This window comes from Urocampus carinirostris, chromosome 15 (genome assembly GCF_059441175.1).
Source record: "Urocampus carinirostris isolate Australia breed hairy pipefish chromosome 15, RoL_Ucar_1.0, whole genome shotgun sequence".
NCBI classification, from domain to species: domain Eukaryota; kingdom Metazoa; phylum Chordata; class Actinopteri; order Syngnathiformes; family Syngnathidae; genus Urocampus; species Urocampus carinirostris.
Window position 1 is genome coordinate 36,608,175 of NC_142363.1, and position 18,907 is coordinate 36,627,081.

Here is an 18,907-nt window from a genome sequence, read left to right on the forward strand (position 1 = left end):
AAGGATAAATGAAAAGATTGGATTTCTTTTGAATTTTTTTACCCCTTTCTGCCCGCAAAATGGAGGAAAGAGACGAAAAGGTAAATAAATACATTTATATCGTTTTCAAAAGAGAAAAGGAAGCGCTTCCATTTTTTACACCGAGTATTTTTTTTAATTTGAATTTCTTTTCCGGAAGAAATCGAAAAGGGGGCGTGGCCTTCTCCCCCTTCCCATTTTGATTCCTCCCCTCCCCCTCCCCGAAGACCCCCCTCCCCTTCCCCCATTCATATATAACGGAGCCTGCGATTTGTTCCGAACTCATCCGAGTCCAGCTCCGAAGGACCTTCGGAACCAGAACCCCCATCAAAACCCTAACCCGGACCTGTAAGTACACACACCGTTTTTTTTATTTATTAGTGACGAAAATGATTCCGTTTTCTTAGTTTTTCCACTTTTTGATTCAATTGACGAAAAAAAAAAAAAAGAGGAAGTCGGAGGAATTTCACGACGTCAAGCTAACGGGACGCAGACGAGCGGAAGTTTCGTATGTAAACAATAAACAAAATAAGGGAATGGAAAAAAAAGACAGCGGAAGTTCGACATTTAAACACTTTGCAAAGTAAAAGAGAAGAGAAAAGAGCGGAAGTTCGACTTATAACAATTTGCAAAGTCAAAGAAAAGAAAAACGAGCGGAAGTTCGACATTCAAACACTTTACAAAGTAAAAGAGAAGAGAAAAGAGCGGAAGTTCGACATTCAAACACCTTACAAAGTAAAAGAGAAGAGAAAAGAGCGGAAGTTCGACTTATAACAATTTGCAAAGTCAAAGAAAAGAAAAACGAGCGGAAGTTCGACATTCAAACACTTTACAAAGTAAAAGAGAAGAGAAAAGAGCGGAAGTTCGACTTATACCCATTTACAAAGTAAAAGAATAGAAAAAGGAGTGGAAGTTCGATTTATAACAATTTGCAAAGTAAAAGAATAGAAAAAGGAGCGGAAGTTCGAATTGTAACAATTTGCAAAGTAAAAGAAGAGAAAAAAGAGCGGAAGTTAGACATTCAAACACTTTACAAAGTAAAAGAGAAGAGAAAAGCGTGGAAGTTCGACATTCAAACACTTTACAAAGTAAAAGAGAAGAGAAAAGAGCGGAAGTTCGACTTATAACCATTTACAAAGTAAAAGAAACAAAAAACGAGCGGAAGCAGCGCGCAAAGTGAACGAAATAAACAAAGCTTGCCGGAAATGCAGTTTTTAACCGCGTGAAAAGTTCGAAAAATAAAAGATCACGTTTTTGAGAACCAAAGTCATTAAAACTAAGAAAATGTAAAAAAAAATCCAGATTCAAATGAGCAAAGCTTGACTAAAATATAGGGTTTACTGCGTGACAATTTACAAAAATGGAAGAAAATGTTTAGGAACAAGAGTTACTTAAAATACAGGAAGTACAAAACTCGCAAAATAAAATCGTTTTACAAAGGGGGAATGAGTTTAAAATGGGTGAAATTAAGTTTAATCAAAAGTAGGAGATTACAAAAATAAAGTAACTCATAAAAAGCGGCCAAATATTTACTACAATATCCTGTATTATTTATTTGGGGTTAAAAAGGTTCAAAATAAAAACAAAAACGAAACAGAAAACTTCAAAATAAAAGAACACAACGAGGGGGGAATGTGAATTCAAAGATAAAGCTAAAAATAAATGTAAAGGACCCAAAAATGGATCAAAAGTGTCAAATCGATTCAAATGAAGTCGAAGAAAGACGAAAAGAGCGGAAATTCGCTTTTTTGTGAAAAAAAAATCACCAAAATAAAAGAGATTTTATGCTTTTAAGACTTCGAGTGGAACTTAATGGACTTTCGGGGTCAATTAAAAATAAATCGAGATTTAAAAAAAAGAACATTTGATAAGTTCAAGGAGTTAAATACTTCACTGTAAAAAAAAAAAAAAGGTGTCAAGTTAGAAAATGCAACGCTGTGAAAAAACAGGAAGTGGAAAACTTACAAAATAATGAGGTTTCCGATATAAAGCTACGATTCAAAGGAAATGGAATTTAGGAGTGCAAAACATTCATTCAAACTTTAAAATAAATAAAGAAACATAAATGTTAAGAAAAAACACAAAAACACGATACGTGTCATAAAGACGAGAAACAAACGGATTATGGTTGAAAGAGATCCTTCGAAACAGAAAAGAAAATTCGAAATGAAAAGAAATGAAGTCGAAAAAAAAGAACCAAAGAGGTTTGAAATATTGAGTTAAGAAAAAAATTGACAGGAAAAAAAAAACAAATAATAGAAACTGTCCGATCAATTCGATCGAATGATAAAAAACGCAAAAGAAATTCCAAACAAATATTTTCCAAAAATTCAACTCAAGTCCAGAAAATTGATCAACAGTGTCTCATAAATTGAACTTAATCTTTAAAAACATGCAAATATTTAGAAAAATGATAAAAATATATAGCTAATATAATGAAATGAAATAGAATTGATTGACAACAATGCGTCCATTGTTTGCGGAAGTAGTCCTGGATGCTGACGTCGTAGCGAATCTAGCAGTTCGTTATTGTGTTGCTGGAATTCTCCCCCAAATATTGACGGAATCCAAAACCTTACTTTCCGTGTTTTCGTCTGCCATGGTGCGTTGATATCTACTGTACGTGAAAAAACATGAATCGATGGTTCACAAGTGGAAGAAGCCGAAAAAACATTGTATGCGATGAGATTGGACGTGGCACTCCAGGGTCAAACATGTCATGTAAAGACTTTGAAGAAAAAATAAAATAAAATCAAAGACAAAAGAATAAATCCAATGATAATAAATCAAATCCAGAGAGAAAATTTAAAGGGACACTGTGTAATATTAAGCGGTAAAAAACATTGATTTGGATACTAGTCCAAAATACATCGTATTTATAACTATTCCTAGGCAAGGAAATGTGTATTTCCTTGTCATAGTAGAATTTTGTCCGGCCTCTTAAAGTAATCAAATTAAATGACGTTTAAAAACAAATAATCAAATAATACTTGAAAACTAATTAAAGAAAAATCATCCCTAAAATAATCATCAAAAATACAATGATAGAAATGCCTCAAACAGGTAAAAACCTTATCCTGAATATTAATAAAAAAATAAAATGAATTTTAAAATAAGACCTAAAAAGTGAGTAAATAAAGAAAAAACCTACCTAAAATCAATTTACCCAAAAAAACAAAAGAATAATAATAAAATGATCATCCCTAAAAAGTAGGTAAAAAACAAAAAAATAATAATACCTGAATTTTAATAATTTTTAAAAACAAAAAAATAATGAGGAATAATAAAATAAAAATCACAATAAAATAATAAATTATTAAAAAAAAGTAAGTCAAAAACGAAAGATTTTTTTGCTAAATTCCTAAATTATTTTAGGCACAAAAGTGCTACATAAATTGGATTATTTACTCGTTTTATTACTTTTTAAACATTGAAAAAGGCGCCTTCCATGGCTGACTCCCTATTGGTGTGTGAGTGTGTGAATGGGTAAGTGTGAAGCACATTGTAAAGTGCTTTGGGAGGTCTTCAGTGACTTGAAAAACGCTATAGAAATGCAGACCATTTAGCATCTTGATTATCCTCAAAACGTTTGGAGGCTGACTCCCTATTGGTGTGTGAGTGTGTGTGTGAATGGGTAAGTGTAAAGCACATTGTAAAGTGCTTTCGGAGGTCTTCAGTGACTTGAAAAACGCTGTAGAAATGCAGACCATTTACCCTTAAGCATCTTGATTATCCTCAAAACGTTTGGAGGCTGACTCCCTATTGGTGTGTGAGTGTGTGTGTGTGTGAATGGGTAAGTGTAAAGCTCATTGTAAAGCGCATTGGGAGCTCTTCATTGACTTGAAAAGCGCTATAGAAATGCGAACCATTCACCATTTACCATCTTGCTGCGACCCTGCGCTCTGTGGCACTGGTTTTCCTTCGCATAAGACAATACATTGCCCTCTAGTGGTCAAATATGACATCCTTAGGTTTTTTTCTTACCACAAGGGGACGCTAAATAATCCACAGTGCTCCTATTATTGATTAATAGTGTCAAATCAATCGAAGGAGAGCTCAAGAAACGTGAATTTTAGAAAGTCGAATGAAAGGATATCATAAATGAAAGGAGGAAATGAAAAAGAGGAAGGAAAAAAATGGAGAGAACGAAGAGGGACGAGGATTCGTGTTTAGGAAGCACGTGTGAAAAGGCACAAACCTTTCAAATGTCATCTTCTTTTCCTGTTTATTGACGCAAAAACCTTGTGGTTTGCGGTCTGACGAGCGCGGAAAAAGCCAATTCCCCTTTTTTTTTTTTTTTTTAAATTCTTTTGGCGCTCGTTTGTGGTACTGTAACTTCTGCACTGGACCTCCCCCAGGGAAAGACCCAAGGACGCCATGTTGCCTCTGCTGCTGCTCTTCCCATTGGCCCTTTTGGTAAGTCTGATTCTTATTTGTCTGTCGCGCTCGTATGCTTTGCTGTCATGCTTGTAAGCTTTATTATCGTGCTCATATTTTACAGTTGTGCTCATATACCATACTGTTGTGTTTGTATGCTTTGCTGTCGTGCTCGTAAGCTTTATTATCGTGCTCATATTTTACAGTTGTGCTCATATACCATACTGTTGTGTTTGTATGCTTTGCTGTCGTGCTCGTAAGCTTTATTGTCATATTTTACAGTTGTGTTCATATACTATACTGTCGCGCTCGTATGCTTTGCCGTCGTGCTTATACGCTTTGCCGTCACGCTCATATTCTTTAATCATGTTAGCATGCTTTGCTGTCGTGCTCGTAAACTTTATTGTCATGCTCATATTTTCCAGTTGTGTTCATATACCATACTTTCACGCTCGTATGCTTTGCCATCGTGCTTATACGCTTTGCCGTCGCGCTCGTATGCTTTACAGTCACGTTTGCATGCTTTGCTGTCTTGTTTGTATGCTTTGCCATTGCGCTTGAATGCTTTGCTGTTGTGCTTATACGCTTTCTTGTCGTGCTCGTAGGCTTTGCTGTCGTGCTCATATTTTACAGTTGTGCTCATATACCATACTGTTGTGTTTGTATGCTTTGCTGTCGTGCTCGTAAGCTTTATTGTCATATTTTTCAGTTGTGTTCATATACTATACTGTCGCGCTCGTATGCTTTGCCGTCGTGCTTATACGCTTTGCCGTCACGCTCATATTCTTTAATCATGTTAACATGCTTTGCTGTCGTGCTCGTAAACTTTATTGTCATGCTCATATTTTCCAGTTGTGTTCATATACCATACTTTCACGCTCGTAGGCTTTGCCATCGTGCTTATACCCTTTGCCGTCGCGCTCGTATGCTTTACAGTCACGTTTGCATGCTTTGCTGTCTTGTTTGTATGCTTTGCCATTGCGCTTGAATGCTTTGCTGTTGTGCTTATACGCTTTCTTGTCGTGCTCGTAGGCTTTGCTGTCGTGCTCATATTTGACAGTTGTGTTCATATACCATACTGTTGCGCTTGTATGCTTTACCGTCGCACTCGTATTCTTTACAGTCATGTTCGCATGCTTTGCTGTCGTGTTTGTATACTTTGCCATTGTGCTTGAATGCTTTGCTGTTGTGCTTATACGCTTTGCTGTCGTGCTCGTAAGTTTTATTGTCGTGCTCATATTTTACAGTTGTGTTTGTATACCATACTTTCACGCTTGTATGCTTTACCATCGTACTTATACGCTTTGCTGTTGTGCTTATACGCTTTATTGTCATGCTCATATTTTACAGTTGTGTTCATATATCCTACTGTCGCTCTCATATGCTTTACCTTGGCACTTATACGCTTTGCCGTCGCGCTCGTATGCCGGCAGGGCTCGGCGGAAGACTACTGGGACAGTTGGGGCCCCTACGGGACTTGCAGTCGGACTTGCGGCGGCGGCGTCACGGTCAGGAGCAGGCACTGCGTCACCCACCGGTACGCCGACGCGCGACACCCCACCAACGCTGAGGAAAAAAAGAGGGGGGGGGGTCAAATCCTTTCGTAGCAGGTTCCCCCCAAAAATCCATGTCTCGATTGAAAAAAACAAAGAATTATAAAACAAACCAGCCCAAAAACTGTGCAGAATTCACGCATTCTATGCAAATTCCCTTTATCTATTTCTCTTCCTTCTTCCCTTTTTCAGTTTTGTTTTTGTTCCTTTTTTCCTTACCTTTTCCTCATTTTTTCTTTTTAGTTTATCTTTCTTTTGTCAATGTTTTTCTTTCTTTTTCTCTTCTGTCCTTTTCATCTTTTCATTTCTTTTTTTTATCATATCTGTTCTTTTACTTTTTACCATTTTTCTGTTTTTTTCCTCTTTTTTTCATCTTTGTTGTTTTCTTTTTTACTCTATTTTCTCTTTTTCTTTTCTTATTCACCGCTTGCTTTTTTCTCTCTTTGCAAAATTCCGGGCAAAAAAATGAGAAGCCTTATGTTGCTCATAGGTCCATCAAGTGTCCGTACTTTGTATTCTTCCTTGTTCTTTCTAGCACTTGTTTTCAGTGGCACGACACCATACAGCAACATCAAATCGTCAAATAGTACACGCTGTCTCTTTAAGCTTGAATGAAGGTGACATTTCCTTGTCATCATGAGCGTCTTTGCGCACAGTTTCCAGGCAAACTGAAGGCAGTCTTTCTTTTCTTCCGATGTTTTTGTTTTTGGACGGCGGCCATCTTGGCGCTCGCTAAAAACCACCACGGAAAGTTGCTCCTAACTAGTATGTTCTCCGCTCATTTATTTATGTATTATTACCAATGTGCAATGAGGTCATGTCGGCTATCCCAACTCTGTATTTGTCTTTTGAAAATATTTCACCTTTTTACATTTAGCATGCTACGCTATTTTAGCGATGCTAATTTTTTGTGCAGCCCTAAATCACAAAGAGTCTCAAAGGGCTGCAATTAGCACGCTAATGCCACCTAGCAGGCCGATGCTAACGGGGTCTTTGGTGTCAGGAACGAAGGCAGTCACATTTGGACTCTTTTGCAGTTAGCGTGCTATGCTAATTATCGTGCTATGCTAATTTAACTGCAATGATAATTAGCCTGATGATGCTAACAGGGTCTTTGGCAACAGAAAAGACGGCAGTCACAATTTGACTATTTTGCAGTTAGCGTGCTATGCTAATTAGCGTGCTATGCTAATTGACCTGCTATGTTAATTAGCTTAATGATGCTAATAGGGGGTCTTTGGCGACAGAAACAAGGGCAGTCACAATTGGACTTTTTTGCAGTTAGCGTGCAATGCTAATTAGCGTGCTATGCTAATTTAACTGCTATGCTAATTAGCTTGATGATGCTAACGGGGTCTTTGGCATCAGGAACGATGGCAGTCACAACAATTGGACTTTTTTGCAGTTAGCGTGCTATGCTAATTGACCTGTTATGCTAATTAGCTTGATGATGCTAACGGGGTCTTTGGCATCAGGAACGATGGCAGTCACAACAATTGGACTTTTTTGAGTTAGCGTGCTATGCTAATTGACCTGTTATGCTAATTAGCTTGATGATGCTAACGGGGTCTTTGGCATCAGGAACGATGGCAGTCACAACAATTGGACTTTTTTGAGTTAGCGTGCTATGCTAATTGACCTGTTATGCTAATTAGCTCGATGATGCTAATGAGGTCTTTGGCGACAGAAACGACGGTGGTCACAACTGCGTGGGTCCCGACAAGTCTTACCTGGCTTGCAACACTCAGGTGAGTTTGGTGGGCGGGGCCGGCAGAGGTGGCCAATGACGACTGGTGGGCGGAGTTTTCTAAATCTTAGTGGTTGGTCGCAGGATTGTCCGGCAGGAAGCAAGGACTACCGCGAGGAGCAGTGCTCGCAGTACGATGGTACCGACTTCAAGGGCTCCCGGTACAACTGGGTGCCGTACTATGGAGGTAAACAAAAGCCTTTGAATGACATTAATTAATTAATTTTTCTTTTTTTATTATTATTATTATTCTCATTCTTACTATCCTAAGACTGGGTCACCTACCCAAGGCCTGGGAGTTTGAGGGTTCTGTCAGTTTCTTAGCAGTTCCTAGGACTGCGCTCTTCTGGACTAAGGTTTCAGCTGTTGTTGCTAGGATCTACTGGAGCCACTGTTCCAGTTTGGGGGTGACTGCCCACCCTGATGTGCCCCCACGACTTTGAGGGCCACGCTGGCTTTGAGCCTCCACATCTATTCCAGCTTCTTCTCCAGTTTCTTGTCTTTCTTCTTCCTGATATTGGCATCAACTGGGATGTGCAAATCCAGTATAACCACCCTCTTCTGATCTTTGTCCATGACCCACCGCTATGTTGGTTTAGCCAATAGCTGCTCGTTAGTCCCACAAGATCTTGGACCTGATGTTCTCAGTGACATTCTGTGGTACGACCCACTAGGATTTGGGTTCTTCTCTGCCCTACCGGTTGCAGATACTCTCCCAGCGACTTGATTGTGCCTCTCCATGTACGCTGATCCACCTATCTTCTAACTCTTGTTACCAGTTGGGTATCTGATGGTTGGACCTTGTTTATACCATTCAGCTGACATTTCAGGACCTGCCTTACTCTCTGCAAATATTTTGCTGTGGTTGACTTCCTCGTGTCCTTATTTCCATTAGCAGGTAGCTGCCATGGAGGTCACGTATGTTGTCTTCTGGTAGATCGGTGTCCTCGACCCTGATCATTTGGCCTCTCTATGCAACCGCTACACTTTTTTAATATTAATGACATGCCTATGTTGTGCTGTAGACCAGGAGTGGCCAACGCGGTCCTGGAGAGACGCATGTCCTGCATGTTTCAGAGGTTTCTCTTCTTCAACTCAGGTGAAGCAAATTGTGGGAGCTGGACAATGATCCAGGTGATTGGAACCCCCTGGATTGGAGCAGAGAAAATCCCAAAACATGCAGTACACGCTGCTCTCCCAGACCAGGTTGGACGCCCCTGCTGTAGACCCTGGTGGTGTGTGGATCAGTGAGTCCAATTCTGGCTCATTCCTGGTGTACGGCTTGAAGAGGAGGTGGCTGATTGTTGTCCCACGACTGAATCGGTACCTGTTACTGCTTTGTGAGGATCTAATGGTAGGGGGTTGAGTTCTATGCAGAACAACAGTGAAAGTGCATCTCTTTGACTTGCTGCTGAATCGGGAAATCGGCCTCTAAGGTTATCCTTCAAGTTGTGAATGAAGGCTCTTAGTTTTTCATAATCTTATACACTTCCAGATGGTCCAGGAAGCATGTATGGTAGGCTTTCTTCTAGTCTATCCAGGCAGTGCATAGGTTGGTCTGTCTCCCCTTACAGTAGACCAGGACACTGTGGTCCTGAAGGCACGTGTGACCTGCATGATTTTGGAGGCTTCTGTTCTTCAAATCAGGTCATTAAAAACGATCATCTCGTTAGAAAGCTGGCAGGAGCTTGTGAAACTCAAAACTCTGGCAGGACATGCAGCCCTCCAGGATCGGAGTGTCCAGGTCTGTCTCGCAGTCTTGGCAACGATTGACCAGTAGCTGGCGCTTGGCTCCTCGGGGGTATATTTGATCGATCGGTCTTGGGGATTCAGGAGTACCTTGAAGAAAATGCTTGGAGAAGAAGAAGGTCTTGTGGTCTTGGGCAGGGTTCAGAGACGACTCGGCAACGTGGAGTGGGAGGCTGGAGTGTTTGTAGTAGAGGGAGGCTCGTTGGCCAATTGGGAGCCTGGAAAACAGGGTAATGCCACCATCTCTCGGTGAAGGGGGGAACTGCAGGTGGGGAGCCGTCACAGTTAACTCTATGAATTTTTTTGTTGTGCAGCGGAGAACCCGTGCGAGCTGAATTGCGTCCCCCAGGGGGAGAATTTGGTATACCGGCACAGCGCCAGCGTGAAGGACGGAACCCCTTGCCACCCGGGACGCCCCGACGTCTGCGTCCAGGGAGTCTGCAGGGTAACACCGATACCGACGTCCGCGTTTCCGACGGCCTCTCAACGCATCGCGCTCCCTGTTTTTTAGCGGATGGGTTGCGACCAAGTCCTGGACTCGCACCTGCAAGAGGACCCCTGCTTGCAATGCGGGGGGAGCGGCCAGACTTGCACGCTTGTCAAAAACACTTTCACCACGCAGCGCCTTGCCCATGGTAAGATTGTTGCAGGAAATTGTATTTTTTGTGCGGGAAGTTTAAAAAAATTGTGTTTTTGGTGTGGGGGGAATTTAGGTTACAACCAGATGTTCACCATTCCTGCCGGGGCCACCTCCATCAGCATCCGAGAGAAGCGGCCCTCAAGAAATTATTTGGGTACCAATCGATGAAAAGAAACACATTTAGGATGAACAAAAAATAAAACCGAAAACTCAAAACCAAATACAGCAAAAACATACCAAGACTTTGAATTTTCAGAATAACAAAAAGCTTTTGCTTCTTTTAACTTCCCTCTTCCTTTTTCTCTTTTTTGATCTTTCTTACCGATTTTTCTTTCTCTTTTTCCTTTTTTTGTTCATTTTCTTCTTATTTTACGCCATTTTATTGTTTTTTTTCTCCACTTTTATTCTTCTTTTCTTTTTTCGATTTTTTCTCTTTTTTTTGTTCTTTCTTACCCATTTTTCCTTCTCTTTTCCTCTTTTTGTTTATTTTCTTCTTATTTTTTGCATTTTTATTGTTTTTTCCCACTTATTCTTTTCTTTCTCTTTTTTTGTTCTTACCCATTTTTTTCCCTTTTCCCATTTCTTGTTCATTTTCTTCTTATTTTTCGCCTTTTTAGTGTGTTTTTTTCGACTTATTCTAATTTTAGTTTTCCCTTTTTCTCTTTTTCTGTTCTTTCTTACCCATTTTTCATTCTCTTTTCCTCTGTTTATTTTCTTCTTATTTTTCGCCTTTTTATTGTGTTGTTTTCCCCACTTTTATTATTTTTTCCTTTTTTCTCTTTTTTGTTCTTTCTTACCCGTTTTTCTTTCTCTTTTCCCCTTTCTGTTCATTTTCTTCTTAATTTTCGCCTTTTTATTATTTTTTTTTTCCACTTTTCTTCTTCTTTTCTTTTTTTCCCTTTTTCCTTTTTTTTGCAAAAGGCTGTGCAAACAAAATGAGAAGCACTTTAAGTGTAGTTTTTATTCCTGATTGAGATTCGTAGCACTCATTTTCTGTTGCGCTACACCGTTCCGTGACACCTAGCGGTGACAGTATCCTTTTAGGATTCTTCAACCCCTCCCCCGACCCGCCCCCTTCCGTTTTCAGCCATTAAGAACCTCCGAGGTGACTACTACCTGAACGGCGATTGGTCCTTGGAGTTTACCCGAGCCACTCACATCGCCGGCACCAAACTTTACTACCAGCGAGGCGCGGAGGGCGACCGGCTCCCCGAGTCCGTCATCGGCCGCGGGCCCACCACCGAGCCCCTGGTGGTGGAGGTGAGGAGGCGGCTCGGGCGGGAAGTAGCGCTTCGCTAGCTCGCTGGCGCTAACTCGTACCTTCCTCACAGCTCATCAGCCAGGAGCCCAACCAGGGCGTCGAGTACGAGTACTACCTGCCGGTGGGACGCCCCCGCGAGGGCTACACCTGGAGCTTCGGGTCCTGGTCCGCCTGCAGCAAGGAGTGCGGAAGAGGTTCGGGAAGAGGTTTTCCTCGGTTCCTCCGACCCTTTTTTGAAAGGCCCTGTCGTTTTCAGGCGCCCAGTCCAGAGCCGTGTACTGTTCCGTCGACAACCGGGCCGTGCCCGATTATTTGTGCGCCTACGAAGCCCGGCCCGAAGCCAACCGGACCTGCAACCCTCAGACCTGCCCGGTTACCTATGCGTGAGTTCCAGAAACACTTACCCCTATCTCTACTTTCAAAAATAATTGCGCCAAGTCAGCAGGGAAGCCCAGCCTCCACCTCCCCCAGCCACTTCATCTGAAACAGAGAGAGAGAGAGACATAGAGAGAGAAAGAGAGAGAGAAACAGAGAGAGAGAGACATAGAGAAAGAGAAAGAAAAAAAGAGAGAGAGAGAGAGAGAGAGAGAGAGCGAGAGAGAGAGAGCCATAGAGAGAGATAGATAAAGAGTGACATACAGAGATACATAGAGAGATAGATAGAGAGAGAAAGAGACAGAGAGATAGAAATAGAGAGAGAGAGAGATAGAGAGAGATAGAAATAGAGAGAGAGATAGATAGAGAGACATAGAAATAGAGAGAGAGAGATAGAGAGACATAGAAATAGAGAGAGATAGAGACAGAGATAGATAGAGAGAGAGACATAGAGACACAGAGAGAGAGAGAGAGAAAATGAGGGACATAGAGAGTGAGAGAGAGAGAGAGAGAGACATAGAGAAAGAAAGAGAGAGAGAGAGAGAGAGAGAGAGAGAGACATACAGAGATACATGGAGAGATATATATATAGAGAGAGAGATTGATAGATAGATCGAGAGATAGATATAGAGACAGAGATAGAGAGAGTTATAGAGATAGATACAGAGACAGAGACAGAGACAGAGACAGAGAGAGAGAGAGATAAAGAGATAGAGGGATGGAGAGATAGAAACAGAGATAGATAGAGAGAGATATAGACGGAGAGAGAGAGAGAAAATGAGGGACATAGAGAGAGAGAGAGAGAGAGAGAGATACATGGAGAGATGGATAGATAGAGAGATAAAGACAGAGATAGAGAGAAATAGAGAGAGACATAGAGATAGATAGATAGAGAGAGAGAGAGAGAGAGAAATATTGCGATTTTTTTACCTGGACTATTCATTTGTTTTCCTGACTAACGGCCTGTTGTTGGCCCCGCCCCCAGCTGGAGAAGCGGCCAATGGGGCGAGTGCGACGCGGCGTGCGGCGGCGGCGTCCAATACCGCGGCGTGGACTGTCTTTACAACGATGATTCGGGCCCCCGTGTGGTGGAGGACGCTTACTGCGCCCAGTACCGACAGGCCCCCACCGACCGACAGAACTGCAACATGCGGCCCTGCGGACCACGAACGCCGCAAGCCGTAAGGAAACAAAAACTATCCAGTCTTTTCAGGACACCTGACATTTCAAAAAGATGATTCCGAAGTGACAGGAAACGGGAAGGAGAACCCAATCGCGTAACGTTACTCACAGTTTATTGGGGAGAAGAGGAAGGAGCACACACTGGGTCCGGGGATCGTCGGTCGCGGAAGTTGATTGATCGGAACGAGGAAGTGGTCAAAATCAAACAGATCGGGGCGAGAACAAAACAAGAGCAAAACACGGGCAAAAAACGGAGATTCACAGGGCTCGACGTGTCAAAAGAGACGCTCCGACAAAAGGCGACTCACAGGACAGCATTTAAGTACTCCCAGGGAGCAATCTGTCAACGTGTTTCGGAAAAGCGAATTAAGTCAAAGTTACAGTGCATGAAGATTAAAATCCACGGGTTCCCCTGACGCTGTGTTCTAAATGCGGTGTTTGGAAGTCAATGTCGAAGTAGAACAAAGTTGAGTGAAGTTAGTAGAGTTTTTCGAGAACCGGCTTCTTCGGCTCGACTCACTAAAAAGGAACCGGCTCTTTCGGTTCCCAAACGGCTCTTCGGGTTGTTTTTGCTTCTTTCATCCCTACACGACCAAATATTACGTAAAATTGTGCACAAATGACTTAAAGGAAGGGGGGAATAGAACAAAAAAGAAAAAAATACCAAAATGAAAAAGGAGTGAAAAGCTGAGAAAAAAAGAAACAAAAGCAAAAGAAAAAAGAAGGAACAATTCAGAAAAAAAGCCAGAAAAAAAAGAAAAGAAAAAGAAAAAAAGAAAAAAGTATCTCAGGTGGTTGCTAAAATAGTCGGACGGTAAAATCGCATGAGCGGTGCCAGTCTTGAGTAAAGTTCGGTCGAGATGCTCTCTGTTCTTTGAAACCTGGTTTTGACGAGACTCCCTTCGGGCCCCAGGTCCTTTCCTACCTGCCGGCCGAGAACGGCGCCGCCTGCCGGACCGCCACCTACGGCTGCTGCTACGACCGGACCTCCCCCGCCGCCGGACCCAACGGAGAAGGATGCCCGGATCCCCCCGCCCCGTGTAAGTCCCCGCCACGCCCGATCCCGACGGACTAGCCATCCCGGCCAAAACCCTTTTTGTCTTTTCCCCAGACGAACGCTCCGTCTGCACGCTGCCCAAAGCCGCCGGGTCCTGTTCCCGCTGGACCGCTCGTTACTTCTTTGACGTTCTGACCGGCAAGTGCGCCACCTTCTGGTACGGAGGCTGCCACGGCAACAGCAACAATTTTGACACGGAAGAAGAGTGCGACAGTGTATGCCACCAGCCCGGAGAGCTAGTTAACGGAAACGGCTATGCCAACGGTAACGGCTACGCCAACGGAAACAAAAACGGTAACGGCCGAGCTAACGGTAACGGCCGCGACTACACCAACGGGAACGGTCGGACCGACGGAAATGGAAACGGCAACGGCCGCACGAACGAGAACAGATATTCCAACGGAAACGGGCGCAGCAACGGTAACGGTTACTCCAACGGAAATGGTAACTTTTCCTCAAACGGGAACGGAAACGGTCGCACCAACGGATATGGAAACGGTAACGGCCGCGGCAACGGTAACGGCTACTCAAACGGAAACGGACAGCGTGCCAACGGAAACGGGAACGGCAAAGATAATGGTCAAAAAAACAAAAACGGGTCCTCTAACGGAAACGGGAACGGCCGCACCAATGAAAATGGATACGGACAGCGTGCCAACGGTGCCGGAAATGGAAACGGTAACAGAAATGGCTACACGAACGGAAACGGCTACGGTCTGCGCGCCAACGGTAACGGCAACGGAAATGGTAACGGTCCCAAAAATGGAAACGGTAACGGCAACGCGAACGGAAACGGCTACGGTCTGCGTGCCAACGGGAACGGTGACTCCAACGGAAATGGTAACGGTCCCAAAAATGGAAACGGTAACGGTTACAAGAATGGTAACGGGTACGGTCTAAGCGCCAACGGTAATGGTGACTCCAACGGAAATGGTAACGGTCCCAAAAATGGAAACGGTAACGGCTACACGAACGGTAACGGCTACGGTCTACGAGCCAACGGTAACGGAAATGGTAACGGTCCCAAAAATGGAAACGGTAACGGCTACAAGAACGGTAACGGCTACGGTCTAAGCGCCAATGGTAACGGTGACGCCAACGGAAATGGCAACGCTCCCAAAAATGGAAACGGCAACGGCTACACCAACGGAAACGGCTACGGTCTGCGCGCCAACGGTAACGGTGACGCCAACGGAAATGGCAACGGTCCCAAAAATGGAAACGGAAACGGCCACACCAACGGAAACGGCTACGGTCTGCGCGCCAACGGTAACGGTGACTCCAACGGAAATGGTCACGGCCCCAAAAATGGAAACGGTAACGGCTACGCGAACGGTAACGGTTACTCCAACGGGAGCGGCCGCAAAAACGGAAACGGCGACTCCGACGGAAACGGTAACGGAAACGGCCACGCCGACGGAAACGGCTACGGTCTGCGCGCCGACGGAAACGGCCACGAGAACGGATTGGGCGAGGAGGGCGAACTGAAGGTCTACCTGGGCAAGGCCTCCGGCGTGGCCCACTCGGCCCACAAGGCCCGGATCCACTTGAGGGCCCGCCGGCCTTACTTTCTTAGCGTGAAAAAGCACCTGGGCCCTGCCGCCAGGTAAGGACCTTCCCTAGGGTTAGGGTTTAGCGCATTCACTTGCCCCTTCCCACCTCAGTCAATCACTCCCCCCCATCCCTGAAATTCCCTTTTTGTCCTGCTCGCGTTCCACCGTTTTTGTGTTTGTGCGTCCGACCTCGTGTCGTCAACATCCTACTACTAATAAAATTGTGATGTGATGCTCACCTGTCCTCGTCCTTGTCCTCGTCCCGGTCTTGTCACAACAAAATGTCGCCTTGACTCGTAAGTTGGAGCTAGAAGTGGAGTGGGAAAAGATCTCAAACGGTTTAAAACACCTGCTACGGATACTCTTGGACGCCTAAGTCGCTAAGAAAACCAGTCAATGTACATGGCTGTTCAATCAAATAGTTTCACTTTTTAATGTATTCATTTCAAACTGGTCAAGCCTTTTTTGGAGCACCACATTCCTTATAAAATAATCACGTCGAGAAAACCCTTTTTCTTTTAGTGAATCCGGAGGGTCGGCTACGCACGGCTTAAACGGATTTGCTTCAACGCACGCGTTCTAGAATTGAGGGATTTTCTAAGGAAGAAACTAGAAAAGAACACAAAACAAAACATAAAAATAAAACAAAAGAAATAGAAGTTGGGATCTTGGCTGGCTGGTCTGAGGGAGGTTGTCAAGGCAACCTTTTCTCTTTTTAGTCACTGCGAATAAAAGAAGCGTAGTATTGGATACACATCGTCTGACATTGCAAAATAGAATTCTGACCCAAAGTTGAATGTCCTACACCAGGGGTGTCAAACTCATTTTACCTCGGGGGCCACACGAAAGAACAAACATTCTGTCAGGGGCCGGACTAGTAGATGAAAGAGAAAGAAAAAGAGAGATAAAGAAATAAGAGAAAGAGGGAGGGAAAAAGAGAGAGGGCAGGACAAAGAAAGAAAAAGAGAGAGAGGGAGAAAGTGTGAGAAACAAGAGATAAAAAGTCGTGAGGGAGGGGGAAAAGAAAGGGAGAGGAGTAAAGAAATCCATAGAGAAATAGAAAGACAGAAGGAGAGAAAAGAGAAAAGAAAGCGCGAAGGGTAGGAAGAGAGAAAGAGAAAAGGAAAAAAAGGAAGTTTGGGCAAAAGAAGTTAAAAAGACACAGCAAGAGAAAGAGACAAAGAACAACAAAGGAAGAGAAAAAGAGAGACGCAGAAAGTGAAAGAGACAGACAGAGAGTGGGAGAAAAGGGGTGGAAAAGAGAGAGAGAGAGAGAGAGAGAGAGAGAGAAATACAAGTTCAGTGTCTTTGTTGGAGGCACCTGGCTTTGGCAACATCAAGTTGACATATTTCAACCTGCAGCTCATTTTTCTCTTGCGCTACTTTGAGTGTTGTCTCGCGGGCCGGATTCAATCCCTTAGCGGGCCTGATTTGGCCCGCGGGCCGCCTGTTTGACACCTGTGTCCTACACTGCTTAACTCTAACCTTCAAATTGAATTTCTACTTTTTTGGCTCTATAAAACAATACACAAGGAATCATTTGCCCCTCCCCCTTAATGAGCATACTCGGCTAGTGCTTTTAAAAGTGACGATGAAGTAAGTTGTATTTTAAAAGAAAATAGAGGAGAGCGCTAGCTTGACTGCGGTGACCAGAAAAGGAAGAAATCCTTTTCTAATGTTTTAGTCTCAAATTCTATAAAAGGTGGCCGGACTAGTAGATTAAAACGAAAAAAAAAGAGAGAGAGGAAGAAAATGAGAGAGTCAGAGAGATAACGAGAGAGAGAACAAGATCAAGGGGGTACAAGATAGAGAGAGAGAGAGAGACGATGGGAAAGCAAACAAGATTGAAAGAAAGGGAAAGAGAATGAGAGAGGACAAAGACAAAATAAAGAGAAAAAGAGACAGATGATAAAGAGGGAAGAGAAAGTGACAGAGAGAGAAAGCGAAGAATGAGGAAGAAAAGAGAGAAGGAAAAACGAAAGAGGGAGAACAAGAGGGAGAGAGGAATAGAGAGAGAGAGAGAGAGAGAAACAATGGGAAAGCAAAAAAGAGAGAAAGAAAGGGAAAGAGAATGAGAGAGAAGGAGAAAGACGAAAGAAAGAAAGAGAAAAGGAAAGAGACCAATAAAGAGAGAAGAGTGAGAGTGACAGCAAGAGAAAGCAAGAAGAGAGGGAAAAGAATGAGGGAGAAAAGAGAAGAAAAAAGAAAAAGGGATAACAAGAGAGAGAGAGGAAGAGAGAGAGAGAAACAATGGGGAAGTAAACAAGAGAGAAAGAAAGGGAAAGAGAATGGGAGAGAATGAGAAAGACAAAAAAGGGGGGGGAAAAGAAAGAGAGAAATAGAGAGCAGAGAAAGAGTGACAGCGAGAGAAAGCGAGAAGAGAGAGAAAAGTATGATGGAGAAAAGCGAGAAGAAAAAAGGAAAGAGGGGGAACAAAAGAGAGAAATAGAGAGAGAGAGAGAGAGAGAAACAACAGTAAAGCAAAAAAGAGAGAAAGAAAGGGAAAGAGAATGAGAGAGATGGAGAAAGACAGAAGAAAGAGAAAGGGAAAGAGACCAATAAAGAGAGAAGAGAGAGAGTGACAGCAAGAGAAAGCAAGAAGAGAGGGAAAAGAATGAGGGAGAAAAGAGAAGAAAAAAAGAAAGAGGGAGGACAGGGAGAGAGAAACAATGGGAAAGCAAAAAAGAGAGAAAGAAAGGGAAAGAGAATGAGAGAGAAGGAGAAAGAAAAAAAAAGAAAGAGAAAAAGAAAGACATGATAAAGAGAGAAGAGAGAGAAAAGAATGAGGGAGAAAAGACAGAAGGGAAAGAGAGAGAGAAGAGAATAAAAGAGAGAGTGAGAAAGGGAGAGGAAAATAGACCAAGAGAAAGAGAAAAGAGAGAAGTTGCAGCACATCTTTCTCTTGTGCTTCTCATAGCGTTGTCTCGCAGGCCGAATTCTATGTGCTGGCAGGCCGCATGTTTGACACCCCTGGGGTTAACAACATTTGCCTTCACGAGTTGGATGTGACGCTGTAAGCATGCTAATGGCTACATGCTAACAAGTCATGCTAACAGCTACATGCTCACGAGTGGATGCTAACGGGTGGAGGCTAACCAGTCATTCTAATGGATACGTGCTTACAAGTCACAGCTATCTGCTAACGAGTAGATGCTAACCAGTCATATAAATGGATACATGCTTACGAGTCATGCTAACAGCTATTTGCTAACAAGTAGATGCTAACTGGACATGCTGACGGCCACATGCTAACGAGTTAGCATACTAAAGGCTACATGTTATTCATATTTCATTATTAATTATTCAAATTATGTTAACGGATACATGCTTACAAGCGGATGCTAACCAGTCATGCCAATGGCTACGTGCTTACGAGTCACGCTAACAGCTATTCG

The 18,907-nt window shown here is 43.1% G+C and overlaps 1 protein-coding gene across 1 annotated transcript in view; it reads left to right on the forward strand.

The window, feature by feature from the left end:
* Nucleotides 1-267: 267 nt before the first annotated feature.
* The window catches only part of LOC148352292 (papilin-like), a 31,395-nt gene continuing 12,755 nt past the window's right edge, over nucleotides 268-18,907 (forward strand). Inside the window, 14 exon segments of the mRNA XM_088354995.1 lie at nucleotides 268-366; nucleotides 4,377-4,434; nucleotides 5,829-5,932; nucleotides 7,636-7,696; nucleotides 7,780-7,882; nucleotides 9,759-9,889; nucleotides 9,956-10,079; nucleotides 10,158-10,238; nucleotides 11,172-11,344; nucleotides 11,416-11,539; nucleotides 11,602-11,728; nucleotides 12,706-12,901; nucleotides 13,816-13,942; nucleotides 14,014-15,565. Of these exon segments, the coding sequence (XP_088211121.1) occupies nucleotides 4,396-4,434; nucleotides 5,829-5,932; nucleotides 7,636-7,696; nucleotides 7,780-7,882; nucleotides 9,759-9,889; nucleotides 9,956-10,079; nucleotides 10,158-10,238; nucleotides 11,172-11,344; nucleotides 11,416-11,539; nucleotides 11,602-11,728; nucleotides 12,706-12,901; nucleotides 13,816-13,942; nucleotides 14,014-15,565 (2,942 nt within the window). The 5' untranslated portion in view covers nucleotides 268-366; nucleotides 4,377-4,395.